The 18,739-nt window shown below is 54.7% G+C and overlaps 1 protein-coding gene across 3 annotated transcripts in view; it reads left to right on the top strand.

The window, feature by feature from the left end:
• Positions 1-18,739, top strand: part of CUX1 (cut like homeobox 1) — a 221,664-nt gene that overhangs the window by 161,318 nt on the left and 41,607 nt on the right. For 2 of the 3 annotated variants that reach the window (XM_049787851.1, XM_049787852.1), the window contains exons 11-14: positions 1,199-1,387; positions 6,242-6,300; positions 7,603-7,651; positions 8,486-8,582. In XM_049787851.1, coding sequence (XP_049643808.1) covers positions 1,199-1,387; positions 6,242-6,300; positions 7,603-7,651; positions 8,486-8,582 — 394 coding nt within the window. Of the gene's footprint in view, positions 1-1,198; positions 1,388-6,241; positions 6,301-7,602; positions 7,652-8,485; positions 8,583-9,644; positions 10,317-11,441; positions 11,508-12,889; positions 12,992-15,169; positions 15,994-17,416; positions 17,583-17,957; positions 18,015-18,739 lie in introns of all 3 variants that reach the window. The other variant, XM_049787853.1, reaches the window with a different exon arrangement.

The raw sequence follows: 18,739 nt of genomic DNA, 5'->3' as shown, positions 1-18,739 counted from the left end.
CGATCTGATCCAGCCCGATTGCCTTATTAAAGGCAATGAAAATGTCATGCCAGGGCTGAGCGCCCATAAAAGTTTGGGGAACTCAGGTTCTGTGCTTGTTTCCCCGCATGCCAGTAACACTGTGTGAGTTGGCCCCATCCCGAGGGGCGTACGCTGAACAGGATGGTCTGTCTGCACGGGCTGTGCCTGCCCAGCAGCTGGAGGGGGCACAAGGGACGGCTGTCAGCAGCAAGATGAGTCACAGACCCAGGAGTAGCTCCCACACATCTGCACACGCACTACATTACCTTCTTAAATGGTAAAGGCCAAGGCCCAAGCGATAGCACAGTGGGGAGGGTGTTTGCCTTATGCAGGGTTGAGCCAAGTTCAATCCTTGGCATCCCATAGGGTCCCCTGAGCCCCACCAGGACTGATGTCTGAGCCCAGAGCCAGGAGTAATTCTTGAGCTCTGCTGCATGTGACCCAACCCCCCTCCTTCAAAAAAGATCCAATGTTATCAGGATTCGAAGTAGAAATGTATGGTGAATGGAGAGGCACTTGCCTTGCACATAGCCAACCCAGGTTTGATTCTCATCGCCGTACTTGGATAGGGTCCTGGCCTTATCAAGAGTGACCCCTGAGCACCACTGACTATGACCCAAAAATTGCCGAGGTGAAGTGTGTCCCCTCCTGCCTTTGACTGCTATGGATGGGGATAGGAAGCTCTGAGGTAACATGTGCTTGTCCCAGAGTTCACAGCTGGGGACAGACACTACTCAGGGAAGAGTTTCTTCACACCCTGCTTGGGAAGTTCATGCCTTTGTCATTAGTTTTGTTTTGGGGTCATATCTGGCAATGCTCAAAAGCATTTCTAAGCACAGGAAACCCTACTACACTTTCCTCTTTTACCTCTCCAAATATTGGCTGAGAGTCACTTCCCCTCACCCTAACCTGTCACACCTGGGTCACTCAGTTCTGACCCGGAAGGATTTCATCCTGGGTGTTCAAGACTCTGGGGCTTTATCCCTATTCTCTGGAGCCTTCCTGTTGGGCACCTCTTCCCGGCTGTCACTTGCCTGCCCATGGGCTTTTTACCCTTCCATGCCTGGTCCACAGGGGTCATATAGGAAATGCACGTGGAAGGCGGGCAGCAGATCGTGGCCGTGCACAAGTGCTTGCCAAGCCATGAGTTACCCCTCTTTTCTCCCCCACCCTCCAGGAGCAGGCTATAGAGGTGCTGACCCGCTCCAGTCTGGAGGTGGAGCTGGCAGCCAAGGAGCGGGAGATTGCGCAGCTGGTGGAAGACGTGCAGCGGCTCCAAGCTAGTCTGTCCAAGCTGCGGGAGAACTCGGCCAGCCAGATCTCCCAGCTCGAGCAGCAGCTGAGCGCCAAGAACAGCACCCTGAAAGTAAGGTCCAGGGACTGGGGGTGTCTGGGTGAAAGGTGGACCCAGGGCATAAGGGCACGTGCAAGAGGTCTGGTTGGAACAGACTCCTGGTTAAATCCCTCTTTGAGGCCAGAGCCATAGTACAGTGGGGAGGGTGGGTGTTTACCTTGCATGCAGCCAACCCGGGTTCAATCCCTGACATCCCATATGGTGTGTCATCCCCCGCCCCCCCCCCCTCAGCCTGCCAGGAGTAATTTCTGAGCACAGAGCCAGAAGTAACAAGAGCATAGCAAGGTGTGGCCCACAAATAAAAATAAAACTCCTTTTTGGGTCTTCTGGGGTGGGACCTAAGACCCCAAGAATCACACCCTGGACCATTTGATGCTGAGACAGCAGCAGGGATTGAACTCAGGTCCTCACTCATGCCCCATGTTCTTTCTGCTTTTAAAGCCAAGGCCTTGAGCATCAGCTGCAAAGTTTTCTGGGCACTGAGTATCCGCATCTCCCAAAGGACCCTCAGAGCCTTTCACGGATGCTCAGGTCTGGGCTTGGCAGTTGGCAGGAGGGCCACCCCAGGCCAGGCCCGACTTTTCTCCCATGTCATGGCCCAACCTTGGTGCTCAATATCCAGGCTTCCTGGACCCCAGTGAGCCTGTATGGCCGAGGCAGGTATAGGGGAGGTCATGTCCCTCGGCCTGCACAGCACCCCATGTTTTTCTTGGTGCTCCCACCTTCCATCCCGAAGGACAAAGCAGTCATCAAGCCCAGAAGGTCCCCTCGGGGCTTCTCCAAGATTGAGCCCCACATTCAAAGCCTAGATCTGCATTTCCTTCATGCACTGCCCGGCCAGACTTAGCAGATTTCCGGGTCCCCTGGAAATGTAAAGTTATCTGGGGACCCTGATAGCCACACATCAGAGCATCAAGGAACTCCTTGGAGGTGTCCTGCTCAATAACAAGAGACAGGATCTATCACCTGAGGCCCAAGCTGCCCACCCCACCCCCATTGACCCCAGAGAAACAAACTGCAACTAAACTGTGAGAACATCCAAGATTTGTGGCCATGTGGCCAGTTGAGAGTGAAGCTAATTTCGTGGAGATTTTTTGCATAAAGGATTTATTTTTTCTGGGTCCTATTTCAAGCCGAGAACTAGGACTCCACGAGCTGCATGTTTGGGAGCTTGGTGACTCCCCTCCATCCTGGTGGTGTCCCTTGGTCTCAGAAGGGTCCATATGCATTCTCACTCAGGTCTGGGTTCCCCACTTAGTGAGGATTGAGGGCCCCCCTATGGAGTTGTTTTTTCTTTTCTTTTTTTTTTTTCAGTCTTAGATCAAATATAATTTCCTCATATATAGCCATTTCTGACGTGACCACCACGTGCTCATCTAGTAATTTTAGCCCTTTTCCTTCTACACTCTCGAGAAGGGATGGATTTTGCCACAATCTGTGGCCTGTCTGAGAGCACAAAACAGATGGACCTTCCGTGTTTCATTACAGAGCAGTTTCTGCTAAATCAGTCCTGGCTTTAATGTTTGCTGGCACCAAAAAAAAAAAAAAAAAAAGGGTGGGGAGAGGAATGAAACGCAGCCTCACAAATTAATGTTCTTTCTCCATATCTTGGGGGAATTCTTGAACGCTCCGCAGTTAATGAAACAATTCAGCAATACTTCTTCCAAAACTATTGCTCCCTTATCTTCACCTGATCTAATAATCAAAACACATCCCCTAGTAACAAGACTTCTCAGATTTTAATCATCTTAACCCCCTTGTCACCAGGAGAGTTTCCCCTCCACTAGACCTGCTCGTGGAAGACACAGCGAACCCCCTCCCCCAAAATGAGCGCATCTCCCCTCCACCTCCAGCCCAAAGGAATAAGGTTAATTGAATGAGGCTTTCCCAGGGCCACTTTTCCTAATGTGCGTAATTTATAGTCGTACCCTGGGCCATGGAGTCAATGGCGTTTCTGGAAAGCTGGTTTATGAATGAGATTGTGCGTGTCACCATGTCACCAAGGCCTCGCCCCACAGCCCCATCCTCTCTCAGCCCCCTGAAGCCTCGCTGTCTAGGAAAGGGCTGAGGTTGGGCTGAGTGGTGGTTCCTGTAGAGGCAAGCTCAGGGTGCCCCTAGAACAGAGAGCTGATCCACTTGCTTTCTGCTACCCCAGACTCTTCTGGTTTGTGACAGGGAGCAGACGAGTGTCCCCCAGCCTCACACCAGCCCTCCTTCCACCTTCCAGTAGTAGGCACTGGCTTTCTATTACTGCTTTTGAGGGAGTAAGAAGTGGCTTGGCCTCAGGAGGAGGAAGAGGACAGTGGTGACTCCAAGAATGGGGAGCAGTCTGGGTCCAGCAGCAACAGGGAGACCCTGGGGGACACGCCCCCAATTTCCCGTCTTGGAGCTTCTAGTCTCAGATTGTGGAGGCAGCTTTTCTGCCCCAAGGATCTCTCCCAGAAACATCTCCCCATGCCAGGTCTGCAGAGCCCAACTCAGTCTCGGGGACAGTCCACGCTGTACCTCAACCTGCTTTGTGGTACTCTGGCTGCTTTTCTGTGAGCTGCCTGCCCCCAAGGACACATGGTCCCTATGCTCCCCTGTGGACCAGGGACCCCCAGTCAGCCTGGGTCCCCAATGTGCCAACAGTCCCCACACTCCAGCCCAGGGGCCACACAAGCACGGCTGAGCATGCACCCTGTTTCTGGTCCCCCACTGTTGATCTTCAGGCTGCTACCTGCAACTCAGCTCAGCCCAACTCCATGGACCTTTCCTGGCATGAGGTTGAAACCTCGAGCCCCCCAGCTGTGCCCAGAAGTCAGTCGGCCAGTTGATGCCACAATCCGGAGGTTCCTGTGTCATGGCGGAGTGTTGATGGATCCTTCTTTCTTTTTTTTTTTTTTTGGGGGGGGGGTTGGTTTCTTGGGCACACCCGTTTGATGCTCATGGGTTACTTCTGGCTAAGCGCTCAGAAATCACCCCTGGCTTGGGGGGACCATATGGGACACCGGAGGATTGAACTGCGGTCCGTTCCTTGGCTAGCACTTGCAAGGCAGACACCTTACCTCTAGCGCCACCTCACCGGCTCCGATCCATCTTTCTGTTCCTGGTTTTTTGCAGGGCTGGGAATGATATCCAGAACCATACACCCTACTATATCCCACTAACCACACTCACCACTGAGCCCAACCCAGCCCTCACAGAGGCTCATCCAGAAACTTTGCATCTTACAAAATGGGACTGGAGCAATAGAACAGCTGGCACTTACCTCGCACACAGCTGACCCAGGTTTAATCCCCAATATCCCATAGGATTCCTCAAGCACTGGCAGGAGTGATAATTGAGCGTAGAGTCAGGAGTAAATTCTGAGCATGCTGGGTATGACCCACTCTCCCCACTTACCAAAATACTTTGCATCTTAAATTTATTGTCATCAGTCCTCAGCCCCCCAGTCTGCATGTGACACACCCTCAGAATCCCAGCAGTTTACCTGCTGTGCTGGGATTTGAGCCTATGACCTCTGGGCACTTGATAACCAGCCTGGCCTCTGGAAATGTTATTTCTGTATTCCCCATTTCTCAGGTAGGGACCACGAGACTCTTCTGGTCACTCCAGGCAAGTGGTAAAAGTGATCATGTCCAACTGGGTCCTTTGGGTCACTCTGTAGGCCCCACTTTCTTCACTGGTAAAAGCTGATTCATGTTTCCGAGGGTGCCAGGGCCAGATGCAGAAGGAGCTTCCAGGCCACTGTGTTCTGAGATCCTCTTATTCCCTGCTGTCTCGTGCTCCTCTTCCTTGCCCTTTGCAGTGTCCATGAACTGTCCCAGACACCATTTGGTGCCCAAGCACCTACTGCAGGTCCTACAAGTTACAAGAGCAGTGTCCCATGTTCAGTCCCCAGTGTGTTGCATGGTCCCCGCATGTTGTGCCTGGTGTAGCCCCCCAGGACCACCTGGTGTGAGTGACCCAAAACAAAAGTAAAGCAAAATGGGGCCAGAGCAATAGCACAGCAGGGAGAGCATTTGCCTTGCACGTGGCCTGCTGACTAACCTGAGTTTAGCTAGACATCCCCAGTATCCCATATGGTCCCCCGAGCCTGCCAGAAATGATTCCTAAGTGCAGAGCCAGTAGTAACCCCTGAACACCTCAGGCTGTGGCCCCGCCAAAAAATATACACAAAACAGGAAGTTTTTAAGTTCAACGCAGTGAAAGTCTCAAGGTTATAAGCCATCAGTTCCCTATGCCAGGGTCCCAGGACCCCTGAATTTTGGAACAGTGACAGTGGGACCCTCAGCAGACCAGGAGGCAAAGAGTATGAAGCTGGACCAGGCTCCACTGTCAGAAACCAGACAGTCCAAACATGGTTGTTGGCTGCCATGGGCCTCCTCTGCCACCCAGCAGGGACCCAGAGATTGCCCTCCAGCATGGTCACAACCCCAACAGTGGTCCCACACACAGAGGACTCCGACAACTGGCCCTGAGGGAAGCCAATGGCCAGTCATTCCTCAGAACCCCCTCCCCAAGACTCCCTCAACGGAGGCTGTTTCTGGATGCAGCAATGAGGGGGTGGGTGGCTCAGTGGTCAAGGGCCAACACCCTTTATTCTGTTAGTCCCAGCTGTTTCTGGGACTGGTGACATCTGGCTGCCCTTAGCTGTGGACAGGGAGAGAGGCTGATGGAAGCTTTGTCACGAGAGCTTCTGTCCTGATAGGCCACGAGTCTCCTTTCGGAGTAGGAGGCTGACCTCATACCTGGGGCCTCCCATTCCCTCTGTCACCTCCCAAAGTCATTCCTGCCCCGGGCCAGTGTCACAGCCCGTGACTTCCTGCCAACTCAGTTCCAGCTCAGACACAACCACTAACAAGATTCCTTCTCTGCTTCCAGCAACTGGAAGAAAAACTGAAAGGCCAGGCCGACTACGAGGAGGTGAAGAAGGAGCTGAAGTGAGTGACACCCAGGCTCTGCTGGGCAAACTGAGGCAGGGAGGAGACTCTGCCCTGCCTCTGGAAAAATTGTGGAGCTCCTGCTCCCCCAACTTGTAGTGGGACCCTGGCCTGTGTCCTGAACCTACTCCCAATCCTGTGATGGGCAGCGACTCAGGGAACTGACCCAAGGCTATGGTCCACTGCCAGCCCCACCCTCCTACCCCCTCTAAACCCCACCTGACTCCTCTCAGCAGCTGTGTGGAAATATTCACCCCCCCATTATCCCCTGGAACCCTGACATCTCTTCTGCCGCTACCTGTTCCCACCAGCCCCTTATCTGCCCAGGACCACATGTTCCCTCCTCAAAGTTCCACAGCCCAGCCTCTCCTGCAGGTCAGGTTCAGCTCTTGCCCTGCCCCATCCAAGGTACCCCATAGCCCTGCCACCCAATCCCTCTTCCCAGCACCAGCCCCCACCTTCATACTCACTTCAGCCCCAGAAACACGACCGCCAGGTTCTGGCCACCTCCAGCTCCCCAAAACCTCTATGTCAACATCCCCCCTTTGGCCCCCAGGCTCATTCCCACATCATTGAGATCTGTCTCCAGCCTAGCAGGGATGAGAAAAGCTGATTCCATGCATGGGATGATGGGGACAGAATAGGGAGCCAACTTTTAGTTTAGATGCCGTTGGCACCCCTGAAGAGAATCGTGGGCCTAGAGATTAGATCCCATTAGATCCCAAACCCCGCACGGGGTGGGGGGCAATTGAGCCAGCCCAGGTGAGCACCTAGGTCCTGCTTCCCACTGGGGCAGCCACATTCTCCACAAACCAGCAGGACTGGGCTGACCTCAGCACCAGATTCTGGTGTGGGGGAATGGGAGGCACCCCAGGACCTCCAGGTCTGCCTAGAACCACATCCTTGCAGATCCCCTGCCACAGTAGCTGTTGGTAACACTCCTTGGTGCCCCGCACCCCCCATGGGTCTCTAGAAAGAACAGGCAATCTTGTAGCTCCCAAGAGGAAAGTTGCACTTCCTGTTGCTGTCCCACCCACTGCCCCTTGAAGCCTCACATGCCCTACACACACACACATACACTCACTGCCCAGTTGTGCCTGCCTGACTGCGCTGTGACTTCACATCTGGACTGTCCTCTGTTGTCTGTGTGGCTCGTTTGACCTGATGCTACTGGGCAGGAATTGGGACCTGACCAGACTGCTTGTAGAAAGAAATTCTAGAGACCGCTACTGGAACAGTTGGAGCAGCGAGGTGCTCCACCCTAAGTGTCATGGAAGTAACCTTCTCATCTTCTCTTCACAGCATCCTCAAATCCATGGAGTTCACCCCAGCCGAGGGCGCTGGGGCCCAGGTACGGGGTTGTACAGGGCCTTAGTGGATGAGCGTTTTCTCTTACACACACAAATACTCATCCTTTTTCCAAGAAACCCACCTGGGCCATTTAGTTCATCCATCAGGCATTCAACCAAGTTAGAACAATCTACCTTTCATCTAAAAGGAGAACAGGGCCAGAGCGAAAGTGCAGTGAAGAAGGTATTTGCCTTGCACAGGTTCAATCCCAATATCACAGATGGTCCCTCAAGCACTACGAGGGTTGACTCCTACGTGCAGAACCAGAAGTAAGCACTGAGCACCTCTGCGTGTGGCCCAAAAACAAAAAAATCAGAGGGCTGGCCTTGTCTGCAGTTGACCCAGGTTCCACCCTGCCACTCCAAACCCCACCAGAAGTTAAGTCCTGATCACAGAACCGAGACTGAGTAATGGCACAGAGCTAGGAGTTAATCCTGAGCACAGAATCAAGAGTAACCCCTGAGTGCAGAGCCAGGAGTAAATCCTGGGCACAGAACCGGGAGTAAACCCAAAGCCACAAAAAATAAGCACAAAATTTCCTAGTCAGGTAGTTCAGTCCACTCGTGGCTAGTCTTGAGAGTGGGACAAGGCCAGGGGGAGGAGAGGCAATGTACCTATTAGCTCCAAGGCCCAAGGGTAACCTATAGGGACTGGGGTCCCGGAACATTCCCCCCCCCACCCCCACCCATCCAACTGAAGCTGTGTTTGGACGGTGGTATAGGGACAGGACCTGGAGACAGACCATGTACTCCTTTGGGGCAGCAGCCTTTGGGTTTCTTTAACCCTCGCACACTGGTTCATGCTGAGCTCCTTCTGCCTTTCCACTGCCCCCCAGGACTCATCCAAGCCCTTAGAGGTGCTGCTGCTGGAGAAGAACCGCTCGCTGCAGTCGGAGAACACCGCGCTTCGCATCTCCAACAGTGACCTGAGCGGTAGGTTCCCCGGGTGGCGCCGGCTGAGAAGAGCCAAGAACCGTGAGTCTAGGTCTCACATGCCGGAGCCTGGACTGGTGCAAGCTGGGCCTCCTCCTCCCCCTTCTCCTTTTCCTCCTCTTCCTTCTCCTTTTCCTCCTCTTCCTCTTCCTCCTCCTCCTCACTGCACCTCCCTTCCTGCCTCCACTACCCTGGTGCCCGTCGTCAAGGTCAAAAAGGTGGGATGGAGGTGCAGAGCGCCGGTGTGTGCAGAGGTTATGCGGCACGAGCCTTCTGGAAGGCACCCAGGGCCAGGACTTAGCTGACCTTTTCCTAGTTGTGCTGCCAGGAGTGTGCAGGGCAGGGGGTGCTCTTGTGTATCTCACTGGCGGGGGGGCTGCGCGTCCCCACCCTCGGTCTTACCTGTGCTGGACCCCAGTGGTGGCATCGCTGCTTCTGGGCCGGGCAGTTGGGCAAACCTGCGTCTGAGCAAGCAACCGTCTCTGGCTCCGTTGATGTTTCCTCTTCCTCCTTAACAATGCGCGTGCTTCTACCGAGTAAGGGATCAATCGATCGAGCGGCCACGGGGCCATGGGGGGAGCCTCGGGCCCTGCCTCCAAAACAAAGCAAGTGGTAGGCGGCTGAATCCCGCTCGGTCCTCAGCCACCATCAGTGATGGCTGCTCCTCGGCGGAGGCCTCCTTGCAAAGGCTCGACCTGTCGACTTGTTACCTGGTTTCCGCCGCACGTTCTGGCCGCACCCCGTCACTTAGGAGTTGGAATTTGGCTGTCGAGGGAACTCTCCAGGCTGCAACGTACAAGAAAGGCGCAAACATCAAATGCATGTTGCTTGTTTTCGGGGGGCCTTGTTTGGCTGCTTAACCAAAAACAAAAACAAAAAAAATACAAAAACAAAAAAACCAAAATAATTTCAATTGACAAACAAAACCAATGCACCTCATTGGCCCTGGTATAAAAACTGCACCTTTTTTTCCCTTTTGTGGGGCAAACTTGGCATTTTGGTCTTGGTATTTTTTTCTCTTTTGAATCCCCCGTAATGCATTATGTTTGCCCTTCCTTGTAGGGTCAGCCAGGAGAAAAGGGAAAGACCAGCCCGAGAGTCTGCGTCCGGGACCCCTGCCGGCCTCCCCTCCTTCTCAGTTACCCCGCAGCCTGGGGGAACAGGCGTCCAGTACTAATGGTACACACCAGTTCTCACCAGCGGGGTTAACGCAAGACTTTTTCAGCACATCCCTGGCAAGCCCCAGCCTACCCCTGGCTTCTACGGGAAAATTTGCACTAAATTCTCTCCTCCAACGGCAGCTCATGCAGTCCTTCTACTCCAAGGCCATGCAGGAAGCAGGAAGCACAAGCGTGATTTTTTCAACAGGTCCATACAGCACAAACTCCATATCTTCCCAAAGCCCGTTACAGCAGAGCCCGGATGTCAATGGCCTGGCCCCGTCCCCCAGCCAGTCCGAGGGCGCTGGCAGCGTCTCCGAGGGTGAGGAGATGGACACAGCCGAAATTGCCCGGCAGGTGAAAGAGCAGCTTATCAAACACAATATCGGACAGCGCATTTTCGGACACTATGTCTTGGGACTGTCTCAGGGCTCTGTGAGCGAGATTCTGGCCCGGCCCAAGCCCTGGAATAAGCTGACAGTGCGTGGCAAGGAGCCGTTCCACAAGATGAAGCAGTTCTTGTCCGACGAGCAGAACATTTTGGCACTTCGAAGCATCCAGGGGCGGCAGAGAGGTGAGGGGTGTTCATGGGTGGTGCCTCCTGGGGGGGAGCCTCCTGCTGGGCATGTGTTGGTGAGCGCATGTTGACATGCATGTGTTGGCATGTGTGCTGGTGTGTGCATGCCGGCTATGTTGCTGGCATGTGTGTGTGGCATGTTCATGTTAAGGCTCGGTGCCTCTCATTCCGGAGCCTGCTCTGGGCTCTTCCCATTTTCATAGCCCCTAAGCCTGTATGGTCAGACGTGAGCTCTACCCTCCAAGTGGCCTCCAAACACACACATACACCCTGCCAGCACCTGGCTTCATTATTTCATTGGGCTCGTGGACCCAGGTTCTGTTCCACGCTGCCCGCTGCCCCACCACCACCATTACTGGTTTTCAGGGTAGGGGTTCATTACGTGTGCTTGTCCTCTGCACAGAAGAGGGGTGGGAGGCCTGCACTCAGCTCTTTTCTTCCCCTGCCTAGCCCCCAGTTTCCCTTCTAGAGCGATATTTTTTTTTTGAGTGCTGTGCGCAAAACCGGCCTGCCTTGGGCCCACCCCAGAAAAGTTGCATCCGAGTGCCCTCCCCGCAAAGACAGAAAAAAAACGGTTGCAGCCTTGGTTGAATGAATCCCCTCCCTCTTGACACGAGAAGGAGAGGGAAAGGGAGGAAGAGAGAGAGGGCGGGAAGTAACCTTATCGGCCACGTTGGAGACACCCTGAAATGCAGCCTCCCGCCCAAAGGAGGAGGGCATTGTTGTGAGCCGGGTTGGTTTGCTTGAGAGCGCTGGAGCCTTTTAGGGCCTTGTGAGCTGGATAGAAACAGACTGTCTCTGGGTGATTAATGTCAGCTTTCTCCTGGGGGCTGGTGGGCAAATTCGCCTGGCGGCAGGCCTCTTCTCACTCCCCTTCCAACACACACACACACCCACCACACACCTCGGCTGACCCTCAGGCCCGGCTGGTACCTTCGGCAGCAGAGCAGGGGAGGCCTCTGTGGGCCTGGATCCCCAGAGCTCGAGTAGTTCTGAGTTTCTCGGGGAGCCCCCCTATCCCCAAACCCTTTCTGTAGTGACAGGTGGCTCAGATTCCATGTCTCGTCAGCACCCCCAATCCCCCCTGATTGTTTTGTTCTTACCGCACTTGTTTTTCAACAGAGAATCCAGGCCAGAGCCTGAACAGACTATTTCAGGAAGCACCGAAGCGAAGAAATGGGTCTGAAGGTATGTGCAGGCAGGCGCTGTCCGCAGCTAGGAAACAGCATGTCTTTCCTTAGCTGGGTGTTTTAATTTGGGGGTTCAAACTGTGCAGGGTGAGTCTGGCCTGGACCCTGATGGAAAAACAGCTAGTAAGTATAAAACAAAACACGGGTTCAAATTCGCACATTTCTCCTTGTTCCACTCCACCCCAACCTTCCCTCCTGAGCTGCCTTAACTTACGGCCGTTCTACTGAGCGGCCCCAGCCAGCCCCCCAGCCCCCTCAAACCCAAATTTGGACACGGACACACATACACACACACAATTTTCTCAGAAGCCGGTGAAAAGATTTTGAGCAACTGTTGGCTCTGAGAAAAACCCAGTCCCAATCAGGTCCTGCCGCTTTCTCTTAGTCCCTTAAGTGTGAACAGGGCCGGATGTGCCCGGGTGTGGAGCAATCCAGATGTGTGGGATTCTCTGGGCCCCGCTGGGCCTACCGGCTCCTCTGTATTCCCAGATCTCACCCCCACACCCTCCCAGGGAGTGTACTTGGTGCTCTTGAGTAGTTTGACGTGGCTTTGTAATCAGCAAGGCTGAGGGAGAACAAGTTAAAATGTAAGCAGCTGGGGCCGGAGAGATAGCATGGAGGTTAGGCATTTGCCTTTCATGCAGAAGGTTGGTGGTTCAGTTCCCGGCATCCCATATGGTCCCCCGAGCCTGCCAGGAGCGATTTCTGAGCTTAGAGCCAGGAGGAACCCCTGAGCGCTGCCGGGTATGACCCCTCCCAAAAAAAAAGAAAAGAATGGTAATCACTGAAAATGTGAGCAGCTTCCAGAAAGATCTGGAGCTGCTCAGGCCAAGCCGCTGGGCATGTGGCCGCTGGACAGACCACCCCCCCCCCCCCCGGGTGACTGCAGGGCCAACTTGTCAGAAAGTCTGTCAGCATCTCTCCTGATTCAGGGGTTCTAGAGAGAGATAAAGTGAGTTTGTGGTAATAGATCTGAAAACCCCAGTCCCTGCTGAGGGTCAAAGAAATGAATGTTAGAACTTTCAGCCATCTGGAGCCAAAGCACTCTCTCAGATGCTTTGAAATAACTTGCGGAAATGTTGGCCTTTTGAGTCTTCCTGTCTCTCTCTTTTTTTTTTTTCTTAAAAGCTGCATGAAATGATTGTGCCCCCCCCCCCCTTTCCCTTTCCAACCCTCACCACAGTGGGTAATGCCCAGCTTGGGAAATGTAAGAGCGTGTCCTGGCTGAGGCCAGAGAGTTCCTGTGTATAGGGCAGTTGGAGGCCGCCCACCTGCTCACCACCCAAGGACCCTACCTTACTTAGGTCACAGTTGTCCAACGTGATGCCATAGGCTACAAGCAGGTCCGTTACATTGAGGTGGCTTTTTTCCTCCCTGCAGGAAACATCACCACCCGGATTCGTGCCTCCGACACTGGGTCTGAGGAAGCAATCAAATCCATCCTGGAGCGAGCCAAGAGGGAGCTGCAGGTCCAGAAAACTGGTATGGAGCCCCCTTTAAGGGAGTTAGGCTGTGGGGGAGCTTCCTGGGGACCTAAGAGTTTTTTCAGGGCAGGGGCCAGGGATCAAGGCTCCCACCCCACATATCTTATGTGCGTTTTGCTGGCAGTTCTTACCCTTTGTCATCCCCTGCCTCTGGCAAAGACTCACTTGGCTGTTGTCACGTTTGCTCAAAGAATACCGAAAAACAGAGAGGGCTGGAGTGATAGCACAGTGGGGTGGGTATTTACTGACCTGGGATCGATCTCCTAGACTGACCCGGGATCAATCTCCAGCATCCCATAGGGTTACCCAAGCCTGCCAGGAGTTACCCTGAGCACTGCTGGGTGTGGCCCAAAAAAAAAACAAAAAGAGACAGAGATGCTAAAACTCAGTTTCCCAAGACAGAGCAGCTTGTTGGCTGATGGATGACCCCTCTGGACCCACCCCACCCCCTTTTCTGCCCCTCTCTGGGACAGTCTTGTTCTAGAGGGAACGTGTTGTGGGCTCAGCTCAGACCTGCAGGTAGGGCATGGATGGGGCTAGGTTATCTCCACCGAAGATCTGCCCCGGGGCCCCGGGTCAGTCCTGGAGTTTCTTGGCCCCCCAAACACCAACACAGACATAAACACATACACACATCCTGCCCCGGTACAGGCCAGACCCTTTGATGCTGCCCTGGGCCACTGCAGGGCCAGGACTGAATCTGCAGCTCAGCACCACAGGTCATTGCGCTCACTCACACAGAACCCTCCAAACTTGTGACCTTGGGGCCGGAGTGGTGGCACAGGGCATAAAACGTCTGCCTGTGTGTACTAGCCTAGGACGGACTTCAGTTCAATCCCCCAGCATCCCATATGGTCCCCCAAGCCAGGAGCGATTTCTGAATGCATAGCTAAGAGTAACCCCTGAGCGTCACCCGGTGTGGTGGGGAGGGGCGGGGAGGAACGACACAAATTTGTGACCTAAACTGACTTCCCAGGTCAGAACCCAGGAGCTTTGGAATTGATGCAAAGACAGTGGCCATGAAAAGCTCACTCAAGGATCTGAGCACAGGCCTGGGCGCCATTCCCTGGAAGCTCCCCAGCACTACCTAAATGTGTGTGTGTGTGTGTGTGTGTGTGTGTGTGTGTGTGTGTGTGTGTGTGTAAAATGAGAAGGAAGTTTTTTCTTTTTTTCCTCTCTCTCTTTTTTTGGAAGGGGGTTGGGCCATATCCTGTGACGCTCAGGGATTACTCCTGGCTATGCGCTCAGAAATCGCTCCTGGCTTGGGAACCATATGGGACGCTGGGGGATTGAACCAAGGTCTATCCTGCGTCAGACGTGTGCAAGGCAAACGCCTGACTGCTGCACTTTCGCTCTGGCCCTGAAGGAAGTTTTTTCAAATTTTTTATTTTTTGTTTTGTTTTTTTGGGGCTGCACTCAATGATCCTTAGAGGTTACTCCTAGCTTTGCGCTCAGGAGTCACTCCTGGCAGGCTCGGTGGACCATATAGGATGCCAGGGATCAAGCCCGGGTCAACTACATGTGAGGCAAATGCCCTCCCAGCTCTACTACCTCTCCAGCCCCCTGAAGAAAGTGTTTTTGTTAATTGATTTTTTAAATTAAATCACTTACCAAGTTGTTGATAGGTGAGTTTCAGTTATACAATATTCCACCATTCATCCCTTCCCTCGTGTACATTTCCCACCACCGATGTCTCCAGTTTCCCTCCTGTCTAACCCCCTCAGCCTACAGCATCTGCAGCAGACACTTCTTCCCCTCTCTCCTTTTTCCCTTTGAGACACTGATTTGCAAATACTGTTACTGAAGGGGTAGCTTGCATATCACTTTACCATCTCTGAATTCCCAATTCTTGTCCCGAGTAATCATTTCCCACTGTCTTTGTCACAGTGGCCTGTTTCTGCCTTAACAGCACTCCCCACCCCTATATTTCTCTTGTCTTTGGGTATTATTCAAGTCCACGCTGGTATGTCATGGGACATTTCTGTGACAGACACCATAATCCCATGGGAGGGGGACGACAGAATAATGACCAATCCTTTGGGGGAGGTAGCTGGTGAGACAGCAGGTCTTCCCACCCCAGCACTGGGGGAGACCCAGGCAGGACTCTGTGTCTGGGAAGTTGGTGGGGAGACACACATTCCCGGAGCCTGTCTCACCTCTGTGCTTGTCCTTACAGCCGAGCCAGCCCCGCCGTCCTCCTCGGCCACCAGCAGTGGCACCTCAGATGACACTATCCGCTCCATTCTGCAGCAGGCCCGCCGTGAGATGGAGGCCCAGCAGGCCGCCCTGGACCCCGCCTTAAAGCCGCCGCCCCTGGCCCAGAGCGACATGGCCATCCTGACCCCCAAGCTGCTGCCCGCCACGCCCCTGGCCGCCGTACCCAGCTACTCGCCCCTCGCCATCTCCCTGAAGAAGCCACCTGAGGCCAGCACAGCCACCCTGCCCACCCCGCCAACCATCAAAAAGGAGACCCAGGACACCACATCGGGCCTGGACCCACAGGGAGCACCCGAGGCCGCCCCAGGGGTGCTGCGGCACGTAAAGAACGAAGTGGGCCGTGGTGGCGTGTGGAAGGACCACTGGTGGAGCAGTGCGCCCCCCGAGAGGAAGGGCCCTGCGCCTCCTGATGATGCCAAGGGCGACGAAGCAGGTGGCGGGAAGGAAAAGGGCAGCGGCCCAGCGCGGGCAGAGCGTGGCCCGCTTCAGGGACCCTCTTCATCCGAGTACTGGAAGGAGTGGCCCAGCGCCGAGTCGCCCTACTCCCAGAGCTCGGAACTGAGCCTCACCGGCGCCAGTCGCAGCGACACACCCCAGAACAGCCCCCTGCCGTCCTCCCCCATCGTGCCCCTGGCCAAGCCCACCAAGCCCGCCGTACCCCCGCTGACCCCCGAGCAGTACGAAGTATACATGTACCAGGAGGTGGACACCATCGAGCTCACCCGGCAGGTGAAGGAGAAGCTGGCTAAGAACGGCATCTGCCAGCGCATCTTTGGGGAGAAGGTAAAGGCCAGGCCCTCCAGTCCCCCAAAGGTCCCTTCTGTCTCGCTGTCCTGCAACTAGCCCCACTTCCCTTGGCTGCATCCTCGGCAGACAGTCACCTGTTGACAGATTAGGGGTCAAGCCCAAGGGAGTGAGCTTGGGTCCTGCCCTCACTGCCAAGGGGAGCCCTGAGATGCCTTTCCAGGCTGTCCTGACCCTCCTAAAAGATGGTGTCTGGTCACACAGAGAGGCAGCGGGTGAGAGAGCATTCTGGGGCCAGAAAAATAGCACAGTGGGCCAACCCAGGTTTGGTCCCCAGCATCCCATATGGTTCTCTGAGCACTTGCCAGGATTGATTCCTGAGAACAGGGCCAGGAGAAACCCCTGAGCACTTGGCAACAATGGCCTCATACCTCAAGGCACCTGGGTGCTAGCCTGTCATCCTAGAGGTGAGGTAGCTTGTCAGGCACCAGGAGACTTGACCCTTCTTGTCTCTATGTTATCCTTCTAGGCCTCAGGGAAGGATGCTAGCTTGTGCCTTTCTGGAACTCTCAGATGCACCAGGCTGTAACCCACAAAGAACTAATTTGTGGGATACTTGAGATGAATGACCAAGAAACTGGGCATAGTGGGGACACAGAATCCCATCCGACCCTCCCAGGCAGGCCCCAGGCACGGCCCCAGGCACGGCCCCAGCCCGTGCCCAGCCCCAATCTACCCTTCTCAAGTGTGGACTCTGTGGCCTGTTTCTGCCTGGGGTGGGGCAGTCAGTGGGGGGGAAGAGAATGGAGATGAGGGTGAACATTTCAAGTCCCTTGAAATTTCTAGCCCCGTGTTGTAAAAATATCATTTGCGAACATTTAAATAGACATTTTATGCTCATGCCTTAAATTTAGCAGCAACTTAATAACGTTAAACTTGTTTGGCCCGTGAGCGCAGTTTATTCTGGAACTTGAGAACTTTTCCAAAGAGTGATGGGCCTCAGCCCCTAAATATCTCGGGGCTGCATCTGTGTCCCGTGGGGGGCGTCTGCCCATACATATGCATGGCCATATGTGAGCCACAGCGTGTGTGCCGTCTGCAGCAAGCTCCACTCCCAGTCAGGCCGCCCATCTCACCTCTGGGCCTCACCAGTCCCAGGAAGGCCGTGGTGGGCAGCTCAGCCAGGATCCCAATTCACAAGGCAACTGAGAGTAGGGTTGATTGTTGGGGTCAGATCTTTTTCACAACCCTGTTGCCTGAGCCTAGATGGAGGCCTGGGGAGGAGTAAGCACCTCGACCCTCCCTGTCCCCACCCAATATTGCAGGGCCTACAGGGCCTGGCTCTTTCCTCCCCTGATGTCCCTCTCTACCATGGGCCTCACTGCCTCACAGTCTCCCCCTCTGGAGCCCGCCAGGCCCAACACTCACCAGCGCTCAGGCCTGTGTCTGTTCTCCCCTTCAGGTGCTGGGCCTATCGCAGGGCAGCGTCAGTGACATGCTGTCACGGCCCAAGCCGTGGAGCAAACTCACGCAGAAAGGCCGAGAGCCCTTCATCCGGATGCAGCTCTGGCTCAGTGGCGAGCTGGGCCAGGGTGTCCTGCCCGTGCAGGGGCAGCAGCAAGGGCCAGGTAAGGGCAGCCCCACAGGGGACACACAGAAGGGGACAGCTCTTGGCCCTGGGCTCTCAGGAGAATGAGAACTGAGTGTGTCCCTAAGGGTTAGAAGCAGCAGAAAATGAATTTTCAGTTGAGAAAGGGCTGATGGTACTAAAGTAGACATCAGAGGCAAGTAATGAAGTTGGGGCTTCGAGAAGGCAAATCAGAATCTATATGAGCTCTGCCTGCTCCCATGGGGGGTGTCCAGCCCCCCCCCCCAGCAGCTCGCTGGGTTTCTTGCGGGTCCTCCCTTCTCAGAAATGGGGCCCTACACTGACCACCATTCCCTGTATGCATGTGAACCCCCTAGGTGCTCCCTCCTCTGACTGTGTACCCCTCTCTCCTCAGTCCTCCACTCCGTGACGTCACTCCAGGACCCTTTGCATCAGGGCTGCATGAGCTCAGGTACTACGTGGGGCTGCGTGGGGTGTGTCCCAGTCTCAGGCTTGAGACGGGGACCCTGGAAGGGTCACAGGGCTGAACGTGTGTTTCCTGGGGGCCACTGGGCACCTCCTGTGGTTGCTAAGGGAGGAGCCCCAACCGCAGTGAGATGGGCCAGGTGGTCATGCACTTCTTGGGGCGGTCCTTAGGTTTTGGGGGTGTAGACCAGAACCCTCTGGAAGCTGGAGGGGTGAGGTGCTGGGCACAGACTCACCAATTCTCCCAGGTACCTGTCTTTGTTTCCCTAAACTCATTGAAGTGGTTTCTTCTCCCATTGATTCTTTTTTTTTTTTTTTTTTGTGGTTTTTGGGTCACTCCCGGCAGTGCTCAGGGGTTACTCCTGGCTCCATGCTCAGAAATTGCTCCTGGCAGGCACAGGGGACCATATGGGACGCTGGGATTCGAACCGATGACCTCTTGCATGAAAGGCAAACGCCTTACCTCCATGCTATCTCTCCAGCCCCTCTCCCATTGATTCTTTGACTAACAGACAAAGCCCTGAGGCGTGTGGGCTGCCTGCCTGCAGGGGTTTAGGGAAGAGAGAGGGAACAGCTGGAAGGGGGGGGGGTGCAGACACGCCCCCCACCCTCCACAGATGCAGCCCAGGCCTGCGGCTGCTGTGCTCCTGATGGAGTTTCTCCGTGTTGTATCTAGCTTTGAATTCTAAGCAAACTAGCAGTTCTGGGTGT

Source organism: Suncus etruscus, chromosome 15, assembly GCF_024139225.1.
Source record: "Suncus etruscus isolate mSunEtr1 chromosome 15, mSunEtr1.pri.cur, whole genome shotgun sequence".
NCBI lineage: Eukaryota > Metazoa > Chordata > Mammalia > Eulipotyphla > Soricidae > Suncus > Suncus etruscus.
The sequence above is the reverse complement of the archived record's forward strand: the minus strand, read 5'-3'. Positions and strand labels throughout refer to the sequence as shown.